Source organism: Osmerus mordax, chromosome 23 (genome assembly GCF_038355195.1).
Source record: "Osmerus mordax isolate fOsmMor3 chromosome 23, fOsmMor3.pri, whole genome shotgun sequence".
NCBI lineage: Eukaryota > Metazoa > Chordata > Actinopteri > Osmeriformes > Osmeridae > Osmerus > Osmerus mordax.
The window spans coordinates 8,078,381-8,103,260 of record NC_090072.1 but is presented as its reverse complement, the minus strand read 5'-3'; the positions used below and the strand labels follow the sequence as shown (position 1 = coordinate 8,103,260).

The following is a 24,880-nucleotide window of genomic DNA, read 5'->3' as shown; positions in this document are numbered from 1 at the left end:
CAAATCACAATATCGTTATGGAAACAGAGTTTTTGATTAAGGACTACTTTATAGGCATAACTATGCCTCTGTTCTAAATGGGGGGCTCAATATTTGTTACACACTGTTAAACACAACACTTTCCGGATCAATCCATGACTTTCGAGTACACTTTTTGTCTTTGATTTGGGAGTCGGTCTCTTCAAAAGGGAACCCCCGAAGGTTATAAAAGTCCAAACACTCAGAGACGCCGTATGTGAATCATAAATTCCTCTCTGGGCTTGAGTATACAGTTTCAATCATGAAGCGATGGCATGCTGTTTGGTCATGGGTGGGGCTCACTGTCAAGTACAGGGTTCCCATCCAGGTGTTTCTGGGATAGTCCACTGGTGACTAACTTGTGGGTGGAAGTGTGTGTGGGGTGGGGGGCATTTATGACAGTATTTAGTCATGTTGCTGTAACATTTCTCAAGGTAGATCCTGAGAGTAAGTTACAATTGAGCTATTGATTACTGTAAGAAGAATTCAGACCAAACCACACCCTCACATAGTGAACACCCCCCGCACACACACACTGAGTTTAGTTTACATTTGGTCTTTTCTTTACATTTCACACACACACTGCACTTTTGTTATTTTTTCAGCTTTTGTGGCTAAGCCAGGAGGCTGGGCTCCAACCTCATGAGACAGGAAGCAGGGAGGAGCACGCCTGTGTGTGTGTGTAGAGACGTGTTTCCTCTTGCATGACTGCATTTCCTCCCACTCTGTTTTCTGGTTCTGTACAGCAACCACCTCACCCAAATCGAATAAGGTAAGCTGGCTAAGAACTTTTAAACTGATTTCTTCTCAAGACTTTTTTTCTCTGTTACATTTTGAAAGGGGGATTTTCCCACCCAAGGCGCTCCTCTGTATCTCTCCTTCTTGCATTCTTTTCTGAAATGGACTGTGGAGGAGCAATAAAACTCAGCCACCACTAAACTCCCTTTACCCTCCCTCCCTCTCACTCATTCCCTCCTTCCACTCTTCTGCTAACCGGTAAATCCAAATCTGATCTGCACTCTTTCATTTTACCCTTCCCTGTTTCAGTTTCGTAGTGTACGTGCCTTTTGCTTTTTTTTAATTGTACTTTAGATATTTTCATGATTGTCCTCATTGGTCTTTCTGACCCTCTTTATCTCTCTCACACACACACACGTACACACAAACATGCGCGCACACACACACGCGCGCACACACACTGTCAATCAGCAAATTGCTCTCATATCTCTCCCTGCCTCCCTCCCTTCATCCCTTCCTCTCTGTGTCTGCCTGTAAATTGGCTGCTCTCATATTTCTCTCATCTGATTATGAACGCATGGGTGGCTGACTAGCTCGTTGACCTTGGCCCCCCTATCTATGACCCTGTGTCTCCATCTCTTGCTCTCCCTCCCTCCATCTCTGTCTGACCAGACGCCAAGACCCGCTCCACTGGCTGGGGCCAAAGGGTCAGGCACCACCTTATACCTCACTGTCTGTCACTGCATGTGTCCTGATTCTCCTGAGTGACTGCCTCTCCTATTCTCCATGTTTCCTTGACTCTTTTCCTTCCATGCCATGGTTGTCGTTCCCTAAAATCAATGTAAGCCACAAATGAGGAAGACAAAATGATGAAAGCAGATGGTGAGGTTAAGCCTCAATTTCAAACCCTTTAGGGAGGATAATCCTACTTTTTCTCCACCCCCATGGCGGGTAAGACATACAGGTGTGAAGGTGGCAGGGAAAGGGGAGGCAGAAGAAAACGATGGAGAGACAGTAGTAAACAGCCCAGCAACGCACAGTAATTATCAGCGTGGTGTTTAGCGTTTGTCAGGAACCCGACTCTTCCCCCACACGGCGTGCTGGCCATAGCCCGCAGGTATCATCACTCTATCTCCAGTTACCTACCCCATATAAGCTAACCAGGCCAGGTAAACGAACGCAAACACACTCCTCCTTCGCTGTCCAAGCCCCTCGGTCCTTTCTCATACAAAAACGTCCACACACATACCACACTCCAGCGGACAGGCAGAATGGAGCCGGAGTCAGACACCGTGCCGGCGCAAGTCGAGGGGATCATGCAGTTAAGTGGACCGGGGTTTTTTCTTTCTCTTTATTTACTCTTCAGGGTTGGTCCGGCTGTCCAAGCATTGTAACCCGAATACTCTAAGGCGCGCACGTGTGCTCCATTCGTGGTCCTCGTAGCCTCCTGATCTACCTAGCATTTTTGTGTTTGCGTTAAAGTATTTATTATCACTCTCTTTTTTCTGTTGCCTTTTTACTCTGACAGTAAGCCTACTTCTACTACTCAGGTGTCCTGAAATTAGTCTCTTGGTAATTAAAAGTATGACATCGACATGGATGTTTTCATCAGGAAAACGCAATTATTGTGGTCAGCATTTATTGTGAAGGAAACCGAGCGGGGCTTTTCTCACAAAATGATCAATGAGTGAACAATGTTAATGTACTCAGATAAATGTTAGTCTTCAGTTGTATTAGGTTAGTAAGTGTCTGTTGTTGTCAGTGTTGGTGGCCTAAATATTACTGCACAATGTCACCTGATGTACTGTTATGATTGTGTGGCACGCACACATGCACACACACTGACAGACACTGACAATGCACACCCATGCAAACACACCAATTATGTATTTATTTAAAGATTAGGCAATAGTTTAGCATTGAGGTCATAGTTTACAGTTTGTTTGCATTCACTTCAACTTGCTCTTTCTTTCTTTCATACTTAACTTTTTCTCTTACTTAAGATGTATGTGAGGTCTTTGTGGTCAAGTGGAAGAAGGAAGGAAGTCAGAGTTGCGGATTTCATAGATGCTGATCAACAGACACATTCTTAGAATGTGACGAGAACGGAGATGAACAGACAACAGAATTCAAAGCTAAGCATTTTTGTTCTGCTGAAGACAACTTAGTCATTTTGTAATTTTACTCAAATAGTTTTTAAGGACCTACTGTATAGTAATGCCAACCCAATCAGACTACATCAGTAACAGACTAAAAGTGGTTCCTGTCTGCAAACTTAAACATAAAGGCCCAGTTTCCCAAACATGGATTAAGCCTATAGAATAAAAACGTTTTCTGTCTGTGAAACTGGGCCGAACTACTGAAACACAAGACTTAAATTGTCACCCTGTCATAGGTGAGGACACAGACAGTATGTTGTGAGCAAAAAGTGTTACCCCAACTGTATATAAACAATATTAAGTGCTAAAGAGCATTTTATTTTTACTCCTCTAGAAACATGACCACTATAAATAGCATATAATGTTGATCTCTTTGTGGTATGTGGCCCATAAACATTAGTTAATATTTTTGTTATATCAATGATAATTTAGGGCATGCAACAACTACTCAAGGTTATAGGGCTGAGTGCGCTATATATTTATAATTCTAGTTCGCTGGAGAGAGAGCATACAAGAGATAAGTGGAGCAAGAGAGAGAAAGGGAGAGAGAGAGAGAGCAAGTCAAATAAAGGTTACGAAACTGTAAAGGGAGGAGGTACTTTGTCCATTGTAAAAATGTGAGACGTGATCCAGCTAGTCCAGAGGCACACCTTCTTCTACAATGGCACTGGTGTTGCGTTGGTACTGCGTGCTTCCTTATCGTGTTGCGTAACAGGGATGTCATCAACCAAGTGTTGTCTGGGAAATCTTTTTCTCAAGTGTTCTGCCCATCCTCTCGTCGTCTTCTCCTTAAACATCTACCTACATGGACGTTTGTATATGTATGCGTGTGCATGTTTGTAGTTATATAGTTCCAACTTTCTGCCAATTCCTCCGAATAGGTGCTACAAGAATATAAACAGCGTATAGGACTACCGCTGTAGTTATCGTACAGACGTACATTATAAGATAGTTATCCGATGGTAACCGCACCTCTTCGGTCATTCCTCTTTGACATTCCCTCCATCTACAGTGCAAGACACAGCCATGCTTCGAAAGACACGTAAACATAATGTCAACACACACAGATACTACACACCTACACTCCCCTTGCAATCCCACCATGTCCAATGTATCTCACGCTCTTCAAGTCAAGATCCCCAACTTTTCCTCTCTCCCCTCCCATCCATCCATCTTTCCATTCTCTCCTGACCCACCTCCCCCTTGTCCCCCCCCCCTCCCCCCCCTCTCCCTGCAGAATGCTCCACTTCCAGGCAGTGCCGGGTCAGTTCGGGCCTGACACCAGGGAGCCAGGCCTGAAGGTGTGGAGGGTGGAGAAGATGAAGGCGGTGCCGCTGGAGCCCTCAGAGGTGGGGGCCTTCTTCAACGGGGACTCCTACCTGGTCCTGGAGAACCGGGGAGAACAGGGGGCAGACCTGCACATGTGGATAGGTGAGATTCTGGAGAAGCAGGGGGGTGTCAGTGCACTCATTGTTTTGAAGTGATGCTAGAGCTTAGACTGAACACTACACATTCTTGGCAATGGTTGATAATTAATGAATATTTCTCATGCAGTTGAAAAGTTGGCCTTCAAAGAATCAGTTTAGGTTGTTAGTCATCAAACCCGTGAAAGTAGATCACATGGAATGCAACACCGTATTAGTTAAACAGTAACTCTCTCTCTTAAAATATATTCTGTTGTCATTTGCAATGGCTTTGTGATTCTATAGCAATATCAGACAATGATAGTAAAAAAAGACGATATAAGTTAGGGTCTTTCATAAGTTGTATGAAGACGTGAAGGTCCTTCCTTGCAATAACTGAGCTTGGGTCAAATACAGCAATGTCAAGAAATTGTGGAGTAATCTTGAGTAGGTGTTGTCAAGCCCTCGTCAAGCAGCTCGTCAACCTGTGAACACACCACATCTAATTACTGTAACTAATAACCCTCTGGCTAATGGCCCCGACACAAAGCCAGGTGGACAACCCAACGAATAATCATGTGAGGAGAGAGGGCCCAATGAGATGGACGGGAGGATGACAACAGAAAGAATTAGAGAGAGAGAGAGGAGCGGGGTGTGGCCAAAAGAGGGAAGGGATCCCGAGGGAAAAAGGGAAGGGCGGGTTTTGTGTAGAGGCCATGAAATATGCAGGAGCGCTGTTACAGTACTCAAATGTGGCCGTTGTTTCCCAGCGTGTATCCGGTGCTTAGGTAACACTAAGCTGATTGTCACAGCATGAAGAGGGCCCCTCATCTATCTGGCCCTGGCCCTCGTTCCCCCCGCCCCCCCCCCCCTCCCTCCACTGACTTTCACCGAACACACACAAACACACCCGCAAACATGTCTAGAAACACGTGTGCGCACACGCAAGCACAGCGACCCAGCACACGACCCCTGACCCCAGCGATGTCGTGTGTGTGTCCGCCGCTTGTTCCCTCTGGCTGTGTGTGTATCCGTTTCCTTGTCTGTTCACCTTGTGCGTGATACCCCGCCCCCCACCCCCTCCCCGGGCCTTGCTCTGCTGCTCAACTCATCCCTCTGTCCTCTCTTTCACCTCCAACTCTTAACGCTCCCCTCCTAACCCAGGCCAGCTTTTTCCCTTCGCTATCTCTTTCTCTTACTTTCTCTTGCTTTCTCCTTCTTACCCATTTGACCCTGCGACTATTTCTGGATCTAGGTGTTAACTTAAGTGTATTGTTGAGACAAAAACTAATAAAAAAAATTCATACAGAATTCACCAAAAATGTGTTGAGTTATGGTTTGTGAAAAAAAATATTCAAATTACCATCACAAACCAAATTATATTGTCCTTGACCCTTGTGTTATCTTTGGGTCATTCTGACCCCGAAGGCAGCCCAAGGGTTAACATAGTGAAATACATGCTCTTTATCCCCTGACCCATCTCCTCTCTCTGTCCACTGTGGCAGGTGAGAAATCGTCTCGTGACGAGCAGGTGGCATGCGCTATGCTAGCTACCCAGTTGGACAACTTCCTGGGTGGCGACCCCATCCAGCATCGGCAGGTCCAGGGCTATGAGTCCCCTGAGTTCATGATCCTCTTCCCTCGGGGAGTCAGCTACAAGGTAGGCAGAAGGAGGCGGGATCTGACCCAAACACACCACTCTGTGCTAGAGTCTCATTGGCTGATCATGAAAGAGATTTCTCAAATAAATATTGCTTGTTTTTCACCCAAACCAAATACAATACACTCAAAACTGTATTTTAGACTACATCCTCGAGATCTTTTAAGGCAATTGCATAGTGAGCAATACATTGGCAAATGATGGGGAATAAGACACATTTCTAGGAAAATCTACAAATATCTGCTAAAACAAATCCTAAACTAATCCAAATCCTTTTTTTACACGTATATGCTGTTCTTTTAGGCTCTACATATTTTTATGAAACAATTTGTAAATCAACATGTTGCTGTCTCCTCAAATGTCTGAGAAAAGGAGAAACAGAAAACTCATTGTTAGTCTATGACACATGCAGCTAAATTATGCGCTTATATAACTATGGACATTTTTTGTTATTTTCCGGAAAGATTATTCCAGCACTTCCACTAGCTGAGTAAACAATGTTAACAAACATAGACAAACTTGATCTTTCAAGAACTGTTAAGTATGTATGTATGAGCAGGTGTATAAAAAAAAAAGCACATTTCGATTTTTTTTCTTTAACTACCATCTTACCTCAATCTTATTATAAAATGTTTAAGTTTATAGTTTCACATATTTTCTTTCTTCATCACACACACTCACAAAGGAGGGTGGCGTGGAGTCGGGTTTCAGACGACCCCAGTCAGGTTCGGACCCCGTCCACAGGCTTTACCAGATCAAGGGGAAGCGGAATATCCGTGCCAAGGAGGTGGCGCTGAGCTGGGAGAGCTTCAACAAGGGGGACTGCTTCATCCTGGACCTGGGACAGGTGAGCGAGACAGGGTCCACCACTGCTGATGATAGACACAAACCATGAACCACTCGAATCTCTGTTAACAGGCAACAACTGTTTATCGTTTGGGGTGGGATAAGATTTGGGAAATGAATAATTGAACATTCGTCTTTTGGGTAACTAATCTAAAGGGCTATATAAGATGTATCAAATGTGACAGAGCTGGCGTGGTTAAAATAGCAAGAGAAACAGCTGAAGGGGGTTGGTCGGTTGTTTGTCGGCCTGTGTTATTTGTGTGGTAGACCATCATATCATGGAGCGGCTCTCAGGCCAACATCTTCGAGAAGCAAAAGGTGCGCGAGATCGCCAGCCTGATCCGAGACACGGAGAGGCACGGGAAAGCCCGCATCACCGACATCAACGAGGGAGAGGAGACGCCTGAGATGCTCAAGGTAAGACGAGGGGTCACGGGGTCGTTACTGAGGTAAGTAAAGATCTGTGAATGTTTGCTGGTGTTAACTGATTTTACCATTGAAGGTTTTTTTTTATCGTATGTTAGTAATGGGTTGGTAGTTGGTTGTTACGTTTTTTATACTCTAAAAGTTTTTGCAAATCGAAATGTTTTTAGAGTACGAAAACATAAACCACATCCCCATAAGTCACGTCCATGTGATTGACAGGTGCTGGGACCAATGCTGGAGCTGGCTGAGAGCACTCCAGAGGAGGACAGCAAAGCTGACGCCTCAAACTCTGCCTCCCTCTTCAAGGTTTCTGAAAGAGTTTTTTAATAACCTAAAACTAGCACATAGCAGAATAGTCACTTATATTCCATAACCTAGTAAGTAATAAAGGTCAAAAGGTTAATTCAACAAACAATCTGACCCAGCACCTGTAATTAACCGTGTTCCTCACAGGTGTCCGATGCAACGGGTTCTATGACGATGACCAAAGTGTCAGAGAAGAGCCCATTTGCCAAGGATCTGTTGGCGCGAGACGACTGCTTCATCTTGGACAATGGAGCCAATGGAAAGATCTTCGTCTGGAAAGGTGAGAAAAAAAACTCTTGACCCTTGAACGAAGAACCCCTGCCACACGTAACGTACACCCGCAAGGGGCAAAGGAATGAAATGTTAATGGCAATCCCGTGAAAAGGATGGTGGGTGCAACCTGGGATGAGATGTTGTTCAATTGGTGATTGACAGGTACTGGTGCCAATGCGGAGGAGAAGAGGGAGGCCCTTAAGATGGCGGATGACTTCATCAAACAGATGAATTACCCCAGGATGAAAACACAGGTTAGTCATGCTTTGGGAAGGAAGCTGTTTGAGAGAGTGACCTGGCCAGTGGTGAATAGACTGACATTGCAAGACTGTAAAAGGTGTTGCTACTGTATGTGAGCACTGGGTCCTGACAACCTTGCTACAGCATAACTCTGTGACCAATTTTAGGATGTAATAAGTTCAGTTTTGGATGCTTTTTGCTCACACATTGTTTTTTTACTGTTGTGTAATTATGCAGATGTTCATGGTTATCATTGATATTACAATAACTTTTACTGTAACTATCACATATTTGGCCAATCGCATTCTAGGTTGATCTTAACAGAGCATCAAGAGAATTCATTGCTCTCCTATAATCCTTGTCTCATCAGCTAATTAAATCATAACTTTAATAATGTCCTTTATGACTGAGACGTTTGTATTTTTCAACCGTCTAGGTCATGAACCTTAGATGTTATATGCTTTATATATGTAAAAGAGGTGGTGTGTCACAATCCTGTTGTTTAATCCCTGTGCCTTGTTGGCTAGGTGGAGATTCTGCCTCAAGGGAGAGAGACCGTCATCTTCAAGCAGTTCTTCAAGAACTGGAATTAAACATTGGTTATGAAACTCTCAAGTTAATGTTGCACTCAAAAAAGCGATGGAATATTCTAGTATTTCCTATCTAACGGTTCTCATGGAGGAGCTACAGCAGTAACATATCTTTTTTTATATGTGTTTACTTGTATGTACTGTATATATTTTTAAGGTACTGTGCTCTGTACTCCTTATAAATTCAAAGCTGTTTGTGATAAGAAATAGGTCAAATTAGTTCATGTTAGGACCACAAATAAGGTTCAAGGTTATCAAAGCCAACACAACATTCCCCAAATTATGTGGTTCTTCTTTTCTTTTTTTACATTTGTTGAAGAACACCAGGGAATTGCTCCACAATCTAACATACATACTAAGAAATAAAAAAATTGAACCTGAATAGATTTGCTTGAATTTGTATTTTATTTTTGTTGTGTTTCAACGACAGTCACATTGAGTTGTGACTACATAATGGAACCTACATAAATAACCTCCACAACAATATTGGCTGAATAAGTGGACACCACACAGAAAATATTGAATGGTGGCAATTGAAAAAGGTTATTACTGAATTTGTTAACCTTTAACTCTATTCTTCATGAAATTGTTCCAAGCTGTGTGAAGATATCAGGGGAGTCCTAACCCACTAACCCAGTTTGGTCAATGCAGTGAAAACTGCATGTAAAATGACCCGTTGTAGATACTTTAAACCAACGTAAGCACATCTTTGGATTTGTTGGATTTGAATAGCACATGTCCAACAACAGCCGCACCTGACTGGGGCAAGGACCTTACAGAGATGTACATGGTATCTATTGTACGTGAACCCTTGTGGAGGTCAACCATGTTGATACTGTTGTGAACAGTAAAGAGGGTTCAGACACTGTACGGTGTCATTCATTTATGGCCTGCTTTCACCTTCACCCTAGGCTCTGAAGCTGTGGATGTGGGTGGGGATGGAGGGTGGGGGGTTAACATTAGATAACTGACACCTGCACAGGAAGATCCCCCTCCCAACCCCCCTCTCCACACATCACACACACAGAAACACACACATCTTTTGTAGCCACCGCTAGTTAAGGCTAATACTCATTTCTAGTAAATAATGTGTACGTGCGTTACATTAACATCTGCAAGATATCCCATCCCTTAACTGTCTTCATGCAAAAAGGGTAATCAGTCATCGGTTGAAAGGGGTTGGATGCCAACCAAACACTTTTATGACTCTTTGTCATAAAACTGTCTAATGCCAGTTTGCCCTTTATATCAGAATCAGAATGGGATTTATTCGCCATGAAAGTTTGCACAGACAAGGAATTTGCTTTGGCAGGAAGGTGCATACAATAAACATATAGGGACCTAAAATTTAAATATGTGGACTATCCATACTAAGGGTACATAAACTAGCAGTACTAAGTGGAATTAGAATTAAATAAAATATACAATAAAATAAAATATAAGTTGCCGTAATATAAAATACGAAAATACAAATATTACAAAAAATACAAATGTACAAGATACAATTTTGTAATGCAGTGCAAAAAGCAGTGCGTTTTAAGCAGGAAGTATAAAGGGCAAACTGGCATTAGGTAACCTATTGCTTGTTCTGTATCATGGTTATATAGATGGGCCCAATTGATGATCTGCAGCTATGAATGTATACTAAACGCCTTTTTGGTTTGCCATTAGTCTCCACTCAGTGTAATTAGGTGAAAGGTTCAATGGATCACAATTGTTGATTCACCAGTATAGTAGCTTATGTGTCAGCACGTATGAGTGGGTCTTTGCCGATGCCATAGTTTATACCTTTAGGCCGTTATCTCCTTCAAATTGATCGACACCCACCTTATAACCAATGAGAAATGGTCCACCTGCGTCACCAAGGTGTCTGACACGCAAAGAAGACCTGTTATCTTCAGCGATCATAAACAAGCATGGATCTCTGAGTTTCCTGTAAACCAGGTGTGATAGGTGGGAAGGTTCATGCTACACTTGATACCCCTTCAAGATCGTTCCCTGCTTTCTCCCCATTGGACCCTGCTGAGGACCATAAAAAAGTCCCAAGGTCAGAATATCTTGATGAGGAACAAAAACACTGAGCACACAGAGCCTGCCGCCCAGTCTGTCCCTCCTTCGAGACCGAGCGCTGGCCCTCCCTTCAAGTACAGGGTATGGTATCACGTACACAATTTTAGAATCCTAATAAAATGGATTAATCAAATGTATTTATGGTCATGTCATTTACCTGTTTTTTATGCTTTGTTTTTTTCTCATCTAAAATATTTTTATTGCATTTAGTTGTTTTTGACTAAACCTGATTTTATAATTGCAAGATGTTGCACTTAGAAATGAACTTTCAGTTCATTCCAAAACATTTTTTTACAACTGTACAAATGTTTGTATTCAAATTCATTTAAAAATGCATACATTATTACATGACATGGCTAGACATCCTTTGGAAAATTTTCAAGGTGCATGTTGTTTTCACGTAGGACTTGAGATGACTCACTTTGAGATGAAGAGTATTCTGAAAGGCAAGACGACGAGTAAGTATCTCTTTCTTTGCCCTTCATTGAGGTTATTTAGATGAAAATTTTGAGGTTATTTAGATGAAGATATTGGACTGCATTTATCCAAAATATTTTATCTAGAACAAACCCTGTGGTTACAGAGATGCATGTGCCATATCACTGATACTAAGATGTGTGTGAAACCTTCATCTTACCAGCTAGACATTTCTGGCTATGAAATAATAGATTTCATATGATTTGATTTTAGATTACCATCAAAACTTGATGAGGAAATGTTGCCAAATAAATTAGCGTACATACAAAATCTCAGTGTTAAAGAAGTTTTAATCGTAAGTTACCTGTAAGACTGTACAGTCGTGGCCATAAGTTTTGGCAATGACAAATGTTGTGTTTTGCAAAGTTTGCTGGTTCAGTATTTGAGGAAAATGTTTTCACATGTTTCTCTAGAATACTGGAATCACAATAAGGCACATTTCATATTTTGTAAAGCTTTTTGTGGGCGAATATTTTCAATATATGCAAATAGTCCCCTCTTTTACAGCAGTCAATCTGCTCTTAAAATCCAGTCAGAATGATACAGTGATTTCACCTGGATAGAACTAGTTCACACTTTCCCCTGTTCTGATTATATCACTTACTGAAATTATGTTAGCAGTCATTTTATGCCAAGGCCCAGCAAGCTTTGCGATCACAAAATGTATGTCGCTCCCAATACTTTTACAAGGCTGTACCATATGCCTTTCAAAAAATCGGAGTGTCTTTCATTAATAACTTCAAACCACGATTATTCACACATTACTGCATAGAAAGAAACTGATTATTTTACGAATCCTTCCTGTTTGTAAATGAAACCCAACGTTCCCTCCACTCCCTTCTCCTCCCCAGAGCTGACCTCTCGGCTGAGGCTGGAGGAGTCCACCCAGAGTCACTCCATTGGGGCGGTACGTTGGAACCTCCCTGAGGAGAACCTGCAGGCCCACTCCTCGGCCCCTAGCAGCCACTTCAAGAGCAGCGCCCCTTCCACACGCTCGCAGGTACCCACCGTGTAAAGTATACTGCAGAATACACACACACTCATTGGCCTGTACACACACATAAACCAGCACACAGGTATAAGCTTGATCTGACAAACAGTCAGCTTGTTACCTGTGTCAAACTTTAAAATTGATCATATTCTATTATATACATGGTTCCTTTGTCCAAAATAATTGTTTATGTACATCGTATGTGCCACACTGTGGCTTTTTAGGTCTGTTTGTCCATCCATACAGATGTATGTGAATGTGTCTCTCTTCTTCAGCAACACCCTCGTCAGAATGGTTTGAAGGACCTGAGGAGCTTGCAGGAGTGTGTCAACTTCATCAACCACTGGAAAGAGCAGGTGGCCCAGGTCTGCAAGGTAGGCCTAAGAGAGAAAACTAGAACAAAAGGGGCTTAGGGGAATTTCTGTCAATACAGTTGACAGAAATGCCAATGGATAAAAAAAGAGATTGATATAAATATTTAAAGAGAAAGGAGTAAGTTAGACAAACAAAAAGAGAGCAGATAATATTAAAGAGCAAAGTTGGGGAAGTAGAAAAAAGGGGTTGAATAAGGAACAAGAAAGTAGCAATGAAGTAAAGAGAATCAGTGAATACAAATGGTTGTGTGCAAAAGTGTTATAAAACGATTTAATTATGTGCCAAGTTCAATAACTGCTCAAGGTCAAAGTTCACACAAGTTCTGATGTCTAGTTTGTTTATGTAAATACCTCTAGAATTCCGAGGATAGAGGATAAAGGAGTTTGCCTCATTTTCATGTACTAGATTTTACTGGCAGACAAATGTCTCTTTAAAATAAGAAAGGATGACTGACAAGCAGGTTATTGCCTCTCATGGTATAACAATGTACTTTTTAACTGGTCCATGAAAAGAATTGTTGTTTTAGTTAATCTTTCATCTTCATTAAGAGTTTGTAAGACAAGATAAGGTTCAAAACTAGTTCTGGTCAATTCTGGTGCCGAAGATAACCCTTCACCCAATTTCCCACTATGGAGAAACAATTTATGGCTGCTCGCGTATCGGATAAGCGTTGCTATTGGATACGATTACACAGCTAAGCGTCCCCAGGTGAATAACACAGGCAAATGTAACTGATAGGATAGTTCTTATTGCTGTCTAGTAATGGGTTACAGAGGCTACAGAGATGTGCTTGTACAAGTGAGGGTGTAATTGTGTAAACTGAAGACATCCACCTCAGTTCCATCATCAGATATTCTGGCGTTAATTACCTTGGTTAATAACACACACCTGGAGCTTAAGGCTTTGAAAACAAGCAATATTTCAATAGGGTTACATTACTGTACTGTATATAATTGCCTTCCAAATCTGGAGGTAAATAACCTGCACGAAAAAAAGACCTGTATCACTGTATTGATCGTGTCTTGTTTCAGGGGGAAAGTGATCCAGAGGAGGGCAGTAGTCGAGTGGTGCCCCCCGCTGACCACCGTACCGAGCGCAGTCTGGAGGAGAGCAGGAAACTTATCCTCCTGTGGGCCAGTGAGCTCAATAACGTCGACAAGGTGAGCAAAGTCCCATGGGATCCATGTGCCTATCGCTGTAAAAGAGAATAATAAAAAAGATTTACAAGCAAATCATGCTTCCTTATACTCTACAGGAACTTGATCAAACATCTGCATAGCAGTTAACAGTTTTAACAACTTCTACGCCTAATCCCCTGTGCGTCCTCAGCTGTCGAAGGAGTGCTGTGAGGAGGATAAGGAAACAGGGCGTGTCAAGGGGGAACAGGACCTCAACGAGGAGCTCCAGAGAATCATGGAGTGGGCCAAGGAGCTGCAGAGCGCCTCAGAGGTGAGAGGTCAGGGCTGAGAATCAAGATCCGACGGTCAGACTGACAAATACTCACAAGTATAGAATTGGGACTTCTGTAGAGATTAATCTATCAGGAAGATAGGAAGGCTCATTAGATCTCCTGCTTGCTCCCAGGGGTTTTATGGAAATAGATTTGCTGTCCAATAACTCATTCAGCGCCAAGCCATGAGCTGCTAATCATCCGGGCTAAAGGTTATAGAAATACGTTTGTTTCTGGGTGTTTTGTTTTGACTTACCTCTCTTTGCCTTTGTCTGTGTGTGTGTTTGGCTGTGTGTGTGTATGTGTGTGTCTGTTTGTGTGTGTGGTGTGGTGTGTGTATCTGTCTGTGTGGTGTGTGTACGTCTGTGTGTGTGTGTGTGTGTGTGTGTGTGTGTGTGTGTGTGTGTGTGTGTGTGTGTGTGTGTAGAGCTGCGGGGTGCAGAGCGAGGAGCTAGGTCAGGTCCTGCGTCTCCTGGGACTGAGGAAGAAGAGGCTGGTCAACCTGCTGCCTCTGCTTGAGTTCATCACATGGTCACTGCTGAAGGAGGACAGCAAGGTGAGCCCCCCCCCCAACAACACTAACCAGGCTGGTGGGAGCAAATAAAGCTGAGCTGACTTAAAAATATGTAAACCTCTATACACCACCATCTTTGAAACCGCTTTTTGTAAGCCAAAATTAGCATCTTCGTGCTAGCTGCAATTCTGCACCTCCTGTAACCTCCATTTGATTATCTTTGTTGTGAATTCTATACTATAACAAACTATCACTGTATGGGAAAATACAGTACAGAGAATCCAAGCAAATATCACACAAAGATCTTCACGCATCTATGCTTGCCGCATTTCAGCCACAGTGAATGATTGACAGTTGTCTATTTTGCTCTATCTATTGAGATTCTTGACGTGTGGTGGAACAATAAAACATCTTGATAAGAACACTGACCACAGCAGAATATAGATACGTTGTGTAATTTATGTCATAAAGTTATGGGTATCAGCATTGCAGGGCCAAAGCATGTGTTATCTGCATGGCGGTGCAATAGGTACAATCTTTATTTCAATTCTTTCAGCAAAAAATAATAAAAGTTTTTCCCCCTATAAACATGTTGTGTAAGCTCGGAGAGGAATACCTTCCTCACTGTTTTTTTTGTGTCACTCAAACCCGAGCGCAGGAGTTCAGACAAAAATTGTGGTTGCAGTTGGTCATATTTAAATATATTTTATGTTACCTACTGCAGCTTTAAGTTAACTACAAGAAGGATGAGCATTACTGAAATAATTTGTTGACTATGTCAATTTGATTACAAACAATAACAATTGTTCCAAAACTATTAGGCCCCAATCTAACAAAGTAATACTGTATTTCTCTTGTTATGTTCTTTAGGATATGATTCCACAGCTATGGTTATCAGCTAAGCAACATACCTGGAAAGCTGGAGCACCAAGATACATACCTAAGTCAGGTGAGGAATCTTTGACAAAGAAGAGACTGGAATAGTCCACTCACAAACCATTTCGACTTTATGAAGTATTTCAGTTCAACCTGCACAGTGACGTGTTTTAAAACACTTAAATGGAAGCTGAATCTAAAGGATTCTGTTTTCTTCTGTAGTGTGGAGTTGGATCAGCAGTGCCTCAGGTAAGAGGACCTCCGGTATGAACATACAGCTGGGAAAACATTGCATTTACAAAACACACAAAGCACCAGACAACTAAAGCATAAAAAATAAGACCAGATTGGAAAGATTTCTCAACTGTCTATCTCTTTCACATTGCAGCTGACGTCACCCTTGACCCCTTGACCAACCACCCATGGCTGCAGCTCTCAGATGACCACCTAAAGGTCCAGGAGGGTCGGACCGAGTCAGCCCTGCCCTACAGCCCCCAGCGCTTCGACAGCTGGCCTGGCGTGCTGGGCTGGGAGGGATACTGCAGCGGGCGCCACTACTGGGAAGTCGACATTGCCAACAATGGCTACTGGCGCATCGGTCTGACCACCGGCGACTCCAAACGCCACGGCCGCTTTCCCATGAACCCCCGGTCCGGGTACTGGTCGCTGTGGCGAAGCACGCGGCAGTTTTATGCCTGCACCAACCCTGAGACGCTGCTGCCAATCAGTCTAGTGCCACGCCGGATGGGCATCTATCTAGATTATGGGGAAGGGCAAATCTCCTTTTTCAACGCAGAGAATAAGTCGCACATCTACACATTCACGGGCACCTTCAGAGAGAAGCTGTACCCGCTGTTTGCGCCGCTGGACGGACGCACGCTCATCACCATTGTCTCACCACACGAAATCTCAAAGTTTTAAAATCACCAAAAAATACTTTGTCCCATGCTCATTTCCATGCCGGTCTCTGATGGACCCTCTACCTTCAGGAGAAGAGCAAATTAGGTAGAATCAAATAAAGAGGGGTTCAAGTTAGATTTTTGTCATTAAAAACAACAGTGCATTGGCATTATTTGTGTCCTTCTATGCCTAAGCTCTAAATGCAATCTGACACTTTTTCAAATTAAAACAACCAAGCAAAGAATGAAAAAGAATCTTTATGTATTACTGTATATATTATCTATTATACGATGTATCTATACATATCTATTTATATGTAAATCTGTTTATCTATGCACCTTACTTTGCACTTTCCCAATATGTATATGAACATGTGTTGATATTTGAAAATACACTTTGTATGGACCACATTTCTTCCCCCATTAAATATTGTTACAGTACAAGAATTTCAGAGTTCAAATCACACATTTGTGAGGATGGAATCAGCACATCAAAACCTTAAAAATTGATTTCTTGAAAAAACTTGTTTCAAAACCCTCTCCTTTCGTGCATTAAAATTTACTAAAAGAAAAAAAGAGACTAAAATCTCTGTGTATATATTTCCGCATAGTTTAGCATGTCACAAACCTTTATTTCTAATATCACTAATATCACCTAAAATGTAATGAGATGCACTTGCTTGAAACAAAGTTCATAACCGCAAAGACTGCGGCTTGTTTATATTGGGAAACCACAAAGACTGTGGTTCGAGATACCATAAAGACTGCGGCTTGTGTGTTTTGGATTCCCGCAAAGACTGCGGCTTGTATTTTGTTGAGTTACATCTTTATTGGGAAACCACTAAGACTGTGGCTCGAGATACCGCAAAGACTGTGGCTCGAGATACCGCGAAGACTGAGGCTAATTTGTTTTGGATTCCCGCAAAGACTGCGGCCTGTGTTCTTATTGAGTTACATTTTTATTTATATTGGGAAACCACAAAGACTGTGGCTCAAGATACTGCAAAGACTGCGGTCTGTGTTCAGAAGGGTTTTATTACTTTTATTACTTGTAGTATTGTTTTTGTTGATTTTATGTAAAGCACCTTGAGCTGCAATTCTTGAATGAAATGTGCTATATAAATAAAGTCTTATTATTATTATTATTATTATTATTATTATTATAAGATAGAGATTAACTTATTATGTAAGTACTTTAGTTGCTACAAATACAGCTGTTAAAAAGTCTTTGCTTGTAAATGTTTGGGAACACCCATAGAAATGAGTGAATGATCAAACTTCCCTCCCCAGTCATATGCTGAGATAACACATTAACACCAGCCCACAGTTTGTGGATACAACCAAATCGACCTCTGATTAACACTTCATTCAAACTGAAGTAGATGGAAGTGTACAGTGTATGAAAATCAATGTTCTGTATGCCAACCCATTAAAAAAAAAATCCTTGTATATAAGCATATTTTTTTGTAAAGGAACATTTACAGGTGCTACTTCTAGTTTTACCCAATTTTTACATGGATGGGTTTTATCCATTCCACCATTACAAATTATTACAGGTTAACTTGACAAAATGTCAAGTTCCCTCCACCCAGCAGTAATGCATTAAAGTTGTTTTTTAATTTCATAAATACATTTCATAACTGACTGTCCATATTGTTGGCTCAACATACTATACTTTCATGTAAATCCTACTTCCTTCCCATGTTGTTTCATATTGATATTTATGACCAAAACGAGAAAGTCAAATACATTTACATTTAGTCATTTAGCAGATGCTCTTATCAAGAGCGACTTACAGTAAGTACAGGGACATTCCCCCGAGGCCAGTAGGGTGAAGTGCCTTGCCCAAGGACACAAAGTCATTTTGCACGGCCAGGGAATAGAACCGGCAACCTTCTGTTTAATAGCCCAATTCCCTAACCGCTCAGCCATCTGACCCTCCCCCCCCCCAAATAACAGATAAGTGTTTTTATTTATTTTTATTGATAAATGACTAGCCTAAATATGGGGTACATAAACAAATATTTCCACTTCTAGACAAAGTTCACATTCAGTCAGTCCCATTTTTGAAGAAAATCTGAATCTTGAAAATGACGATGAAATTACATGATAAAGATATACAAATATTTTTCATAAAAACAGACTGTGACAAACCTGCACAGTATACAGTACAGTGTTTACTCTAAAAGTGTTTTAACTCAAGGTTTTTCATCTAGGTTCCAAAAAACACTTTCTTTGAAATGGCTCGATATGTGTTGTTGTAACTGCAAGAGAACAAATTTACACAACCACAATTAAAAATGTGAGGGGCTGTAAGGTATGTCATTCAGAATAACTGAATTACGGTAATTGTGCTACTGTATGTGGGAGAAACATGCACTTTTCCTCTTACACATATAAATGTAAACTAATTTACACTCACATGCAAGTGAAATGCTTTTAACTGAAACACAACACTCACACAAACTGAAAGATTACATGCTCACATACAATTGAAAAGCTTTCACACAGATTAGTAAAAGGTGCTCATATACACAGCTAAAATGCTCACATATAATATTGTCAAAACCTTTATATAAACCCTCTATGAAAGCCTTTCAACATGGTGTATGAGGATCTCAGCTTGTTGTTCGAGAAGATTTACGTATGTTGTTTGAGAAGCATTTTACTTGTATGTGTGTGTGGGTTTTAGAATGTTAGGTGAATGAGTTTGGTTTCATGTGTGTGTGTGTGACAAAAAGTACATGTACCCCTCACAGAAAAACCTGGGAAAAAAACCTCATCATCAGTAAGCTTCCTTGTCATTATTGACCTTACCTGTCCAACCATTTTCAGGTACGCATCCGTACAATTGGAAACCATAGGAGCGGAGCACTCCATGTCCAAATATAAAAAACTTTTATTTGGGTCTGAGGGAAGGAGAAAGAGACGAAAAATGAAAGACACACACACATTCACTTGTCATGCTGGTTCATATTTTGATTGACATTTGAACGTTAAATTCACCTCAACATTTTTGTGCATGTTTATCATTTGTATGATTTACCTGTCATCGCTGACGTGGACACAGGGTTGCTTGTATGGTTTCCAGAAAGTGTGACTATAGAAAATTTGTAATTGGTTCCAGGTCTCAGGTCGACAAACGTGTAGCTGTTATGCGTGAGGTTGGTAGCAACCGTGTCATTATATCTCTCGTTCCAGAACTCCGCAAAATACATGATGATGTAGGTCACAAGCGCCCCTGAGGCATCCTCGGGGGGATCCCAAGTGAGATTGGCACTGGTGTTGTTGCTGGATATGACAACGGCATTTCGTGGTGGCTTTGGCACTGAGGGAAGAAGCCAGGAAGATAATAGTGGAAAAAGGTTGGATGGAGACAAATGATGGGGGAGAGAGCGAGCAATTATAAGTCGACAGTAAGAAAGTCATATACTTTGCAACACACAAGTCTGCAATATTGGCAAAGCGACTGGCCTGCCCCTAACCCCAACACAGCACTAAGAAAGTGATAAACCCAATCACTCATCAGTCACTCACATGTGAAATTGGTAATGGACCTCCATTCGCTTTTTAGGTTTCCATTTTTGGTCTGGATAGAGAGCTTGTAATTGACAGAAGACTTTATATCTTTTATAAACAATTTATCATTCCTTGATATGTTACAAAGACACTGGTCATCAGCAAGGTTCATGTCTTGGGCTGCCAATCTTAAATTGAGACAGAAAATCTCATAGTTTCCATTCGGTGAGTCCCAGGTGGCGTCAATAGAGTTTGTATCAGTGAGCATTTTTATGTTAGACACGGGTCCTGGGGCTGGATAGAGAGAGAAAGAGAAAGAAATATTGATTATCTAAAAATGACCATTTTGAATTCATCAGTCAGTCATCTATGCATTCAACAGCATTTTACACATTCATCCATCCATCAGCCCATCCATTGAGCCTTTCATTTATACACTGCAATCCGGCCATCCTTACCGGTAAAGCCTGTTACATTGATGGAGTCTCCTTCCAGAGTGCTGCCCTGCACCAGCACCACCACACTCATGTTCACACTGGTGCCTGCAGGCAGGTTATTCACACTGAAAGTGCTATTATCACCGCTGGTTGTGTTACAGTACCCAGTGCTGTAAGAGGATCAGCCCATCATCAATTGAACATTTTCAAAGGTCTTTTCAAGTTAACGAAAATGGGGATGATCGTGTTAAAAGATTTTTTGTAAAAATATATATTTTGTGTTGGACCATGGTTGTAAATGTAAGTGATCAGATAAAGATGTTTAGATTGCCTTACTAAGGAACCAAATTGATGTAATCATATTTTTTAAATCATGGTATACTGAAAATAGTGTAGAATATATAGACATTTATTTTTAACATTTAAAATGTATTTTGTACATTTAACATTTTATAAAGGTCAGCTTACAAATTTGTCCACGACACACAGATCCTGTAATTAGAGTAGTTTCCGGCTGGATGTGTCCAATTAAGAACCAGAGAGTTAAAAGTTGGTTTGATGGCTTTCAGATTGAAAACTGTGCTTGGTTCTGTGAGAAAGAATTAAATTTTTAAAATGGTATTATTGTATTTTATTTATTTTTTTATCAAGGAAAATACCAGATAGCACTCTTGAATATAGTTCACTTACTGGTGTAGGCTGAAATGTTCACCCGATCTCCCTCTTTGGAGTTGTTGACCTCAACGTTGACCTCAAACGTGTAGAAGCCTCCAGGTGTCAGATTGCCGACTTCTTTAAACTCTGTTTTTGTACTGAGTTTCATTTCACCCATCCTGACCTGGTAGAGATCAGACTTTCCAGATGGCGGATTCCAAGACAAGAACACAGCTGTTTCTGTGACGTTGGTAACATTGAGGTTGTTGACTACGTCAGGTTCTAGAATGGAAGATGCAAGATTGTTGTCATTGACGTTCTTCTGTTTATATCTGGTCTTTACTCTTCCTTGCCTTTTTGTACATGACATCGCTTAGCAATTCAACAGTTTAACATAATCTACAATACATATACCAGTAATAACAACTCTAACAGTATTTGTATTAGCAGCACTACTTATTGCTACCATTAACTATAACAATATAACAATACTCACTGGTGTAGAATGATGTATTTTGAGGGTTGAGCTCTCTCTCACACTTGATGGGGAACACCTGAACAGTGTACAGTGCGCCTGGGGTCAGGTTAGTGAAGTAATAGGTCAGTTCATTTTGGTTAAATGTCAAGTTTTGTTCCCCTCTGACGTTCACTAGGTAGTGACTGATGTCACCAGGCCCAGCCAACCAGGTCAGGTTAGCGTTATGCAGGGTTATGTTGGTCACTTCAGCCTTGCCATAGAAGCGTTCTAGGCACAGGTGTTGGTTGCGATGTTATAGTTAAGAGAAAAAGAAGAGCAAAATGACAAAGGAATTTAAATGCACATATAAACAAGGCAAAGTCCCATTTATACATTCAAAATGCAGAGTATTCAATTCAGTATTTTACACAGAACTTGAACAATTAACTACAGAACTAACTGCTTACCTTCAAAGCAAATATAGGACAAACGTTCAGAGCAGTTCTTTTCAAACCAGAGACCGGAGCTGCCAATGGACACACATGGGTCCTCAAGGTACACAACCTCATCGTCAGTAGTGGTGCCATTGGTCACTGGTTCAGATACCAATCTAGACGTTGGTATAGTCGTTGGTATAGTCGTCAGTTTAGTCGTTGGTGGAAGTGTACTAAAAGAAGTAGTATCGGAAGTATTTTCATAAAACCCGAAAGTATTGTTGTTTGTGGTGTCCTTGTGGCAGCAGCAACCACATGTGGGTTGTAAGTTGTTTGTAGTGTACGTATTCATCACATAGACAACCGGAACCTTGGGTTTGGATAGAACAGGTCGCCCTGGGTACCAGTTCTGAAAGGACATCGGTTCACCATTGGACCAGCCAGACCAGGCATCTGAGCCATTGAGGTTCTTGCGGAGCCCGATCCAGTAATCGGTCGTGAGGTTCTGGATCAGGTGGAGGACATTTTGAGGATTCAGGCTCACCATCTCTTTGTAGCAGACCTGATAGAATGAAACAACAATAATTAGAACCTGGAGCATTTTACCACTAAGATTTCTCCTAAATAGCAGTAAAGGTTCTTAGCTAAGAGTTTCCTCCTAAAACATATTCACAAAGCTGCTAAGACCAACTTTTACTAAGAAATGGGGAGAAATCTTTAACTAAGAGAAAGGGCGGGGTTGACCTTGTTGCTATTGATGTTGCTTGTTATTCGCCTCTTACATGTGCATCTCACCCCAGATCGCCAATTCATACTGCTGCCTTTATGCATATTCATTATTTGTTTATGAGATGCACATGTAAGAGGTGGATAATTATCTGAACATATAATTAGTTTAATTAGTGGCACTTAGCCTACAATTTAAAATATTTATTTTAATATGGCAACATTGTACCTCGTTCTACAATATTTCTATGATGAAATGAACTGACAGAGACCCATCCCCTATTAGCCAATCACTGTGGGCATAGTTAATAAGCTTGTTGACATCATCCACAGCAACAAGATCAACCCCGCCCTTTGTCTTAGCTTAAGATTTCTCCCCATTCCATAGTAAAGGTTGGTCTCAGCAGCTTTGTGAATATGTTTTAGGAGGAAACTCTTAGCTAAGAACTTTTACTGCTATTTAGGAGAACTCTTACTTTTAAGATAAAATGTATTGTGAATATGGCCCCTGATCCGGATGTTCCTGTACCTGGCAGTGCTGTCTTGCCTGGTCCCAGGTGGAGACATTGGACCATCTGAAGTACTGAGGTTCAGCTCCACAACACGCCCAACACAGAGCTGAAAGAGAGAGATTTTGCATAATGTTTGCCTTTAGTCCAGGAAATAAGGAAGTATGCCATCATAAAATACAAATTGGGTTGTTAACACTACATGATAACGTTATTGGGTTGAAAACAAAAGTTGGTTTGTCACTGTACAAATACAAATGCACTGCACTGTAAGTATCAGACAATACAGTTTCAGTGAGAAGGGAATATCATTCTTTCAATACATTTAAAGGGCTGTTATAACAGTGGAAAGTTCATAACAAAAAAATTTATACTGCATATACCTTATTACATATTACTACTTAATATGTATGCATAGGGGTGCATATGCATTTGCACCCCCAACTGTTAGGATGGAAACATTTACATTTTCAAATTAATGTAAAAAATATTTTTCGAATTTTTTTCAAAGTGATGTCAGAGTTGTATGTTCTATCATGGTTTGTTGTACTCTAATGATTACTTTTACATTTTAAGATCTAAGAATCGTGTATGTATGTATGTATTGAAAGAACGATATTCCCTTTGTAAAAGCTTACCTTCTTTACTTGCAATTTACTTTCAAAGGCATTGTTTGATTTCAAATTAAATGCTGGAGTTTGGAGCCAAAACAAAGAAAAGGTGTCACTGTGCAATATCTGAAATATAAGTATTTTACTCACCCAAAAATATCAAATGTATCCGGTTCATCCTCAGATTTGTGACAATGGAGTCTAATTCTGGTTCTGGTCAGAAAATCCAACAACACATTTATTATTTGAAAATATAACTACTGAATTACAGCGTCAACATAAGTTGCTTTGGTTCTGAACCCTCCAAAAAAACATATTATAAGCATCACCTTTCCTACTTTGTTCGTACAGGTTTGCCTCTAAGCATCGTAAGCACAACTGTGTCCTGAAAGGTTGTAAAGTCAATATGAGGATGTTAAAAATGGTAATCATTCAAAACAGGTGAAGAGAACTCAGGTAGCCTACAGTACGTGTTATCAGAAATTACAGCTGTTTTGCATTACTATACACAAGCAGAGTATTGATAGAGGAAGGCTGACTCAACAGGCATGGTCCCTACATGCAAAACTAAAGGTTGTTGCAATTCAAGTATTTATATCATAATTTAGGAACTACAAAGGGATTGTACATTACCTGAGTAGCATAGTAAAATGGTCTCACACCTGGCTTCAAAGCCTAACATGAAACAGACAGAGGCAAACCTTTTATGAAAATGTATTTTATTGAAACTCCCTGAAACAGGTCACACATTCGCCATACTCTCACGCAACTCCCGCCCCCCCCCCCAAAAAATGACCGTCGCCGGTCATTTTTGTACCCAAACGTTGAAAGGTATGTAATAATGTAATCTCACGCCAAACTTTGGATGAAGTTTACATTTACATTTAACAGACGCTCTTATCCAGAGCGACTTACAGTAAGTACAGGGACATTCCCCCCGAGGCAGGTAGGGGGAAGTTCCTTGCCCAAGGACACGTCTTTGACACGGCCGAGAATCAAACCAGCAACCTTCTGATTAATATCCCAATTCCCTAACCGCTCAGCCATCTGACCCCCAAAACTTGAGCCCTGTCCTGCAATGTATTTTTTCATAAAAAATAAAGCATTCTGCCTTAGCACCAAGTTCCAACAAGATAATCAAGCAACGTTTCATAAAGTCATTACAGCAGAAAATACATATGATAGTATACATGGTAATGCATTTTTAGCAGAGAGGGAGATT

At 41.1% G+C, this 24,880-nt stretch overlaps 3 protein-coding genes across 4 annotated transcripts; 2 read left to right on the top strand and 1 right to left on the bottom strand.

Annotated features, from left to right (window-relative positions):
* The first annotated feature begins 632 nt into the window (after positions 1-632).
* capgb (capping protein (actin filament), gelsolin-like b) lies at positions 633-9,041 on the top strand. Its single transcript, XM_067261742.1, has 9 exons — positions 633-790; positions 4,153-4,346; positions 5,824-5,978; positions 6,664-6,825; positions 7,092-7,241; positions 7,470-7,556; positions 7,704-7,836; positions 7,992-8,083; positions 8,597-9,041. Exons 1-9 carry the CDS (start codon positions 723-725, stop codon positions 8,660-8,662), a joined length of 1,107 nt encoding a protein of 368 aa, XP_067117843.1. The 5' UTR covers positions 633-722; the 3' UTR covers positions 8,663-9,041.
* A 1,298-nt stretch (positions 9,042-10,339) lies between these two features.
* Positions 10,340-16,567, top strand: si:dkey-219e21.2 (E3 ubiquitin-protein ligase TRIM39). 2 transcript variants are annotated; one of them, XM_067261741.1, is made up of 10 exons: positions 10,340-10,810; positions 11,134-11,187; positions 12,058-12,206; positions 12,473-12,571; positions 13,604-13,732; positions 13,902-14,021; positions 14,450-14,578; positions 15,407-15,485; positions 15,635-15,661; positions 15,801-16,567. In XM_067261741.1, exons 2-10 carry the CDS (start codon positions 11,142-11,144, stop codon positions 16,331-16,333), a joined length of 1,311 nt encoding a protein of 436 aa, XP_067117842.1. In that variant the 5' UTR covers positions 10,340-10,810; positions 11,134-11,141; the 3' UTR covers positions 16,334-16,567. The 2 variants fall into 2 exon arrangements, with proteins under 2 accessions (XP_067117842.1, XP_067117841.1); XM_067261740.1 differs by lacking the exon at positions 10,340-10,810 and having other exon boundaries at positions 11,055-11,187.
* A 1,723-nt stretch (positions 16,568-18,290) lies between these two features.
* Positions 18,291-24,312, bottom strand: LOC136967719 (receptor-type tyrosine-protein phosphatase eta). Its single transcript, XM_067261625.1, has 13 exons — positions 24,292-24,312; positions 23,988-24,043; positions 23,809-23,871; positions 23,068-23,156; positions 21,846-22,374; positions 21,418-21,666; positions 20,958-21,203; positions 20,736-20,856; positions 20,289-20,437; positions 19,849-20,124; positions 19,358-19,639; positions 19,129-19,220; positions 18,291-18,575 (listed from the first exon to the last, which is right to left on the bottom strand). The coding sequence occupies exons 1-13, from the start codon at positions 24,300-24,302 to the stop codon at positions 18,510-18,512; spliced, it is 2,229 nt and encodes a 742-aa protein (XP_067117726.1). The 5' UTR covers positions 24,303-24,312; the 3' UTR covers positions 18,291-18,509.
* Between the last annotated feature and the right edge of the window lie 568 nt (positions 24,313-24,880).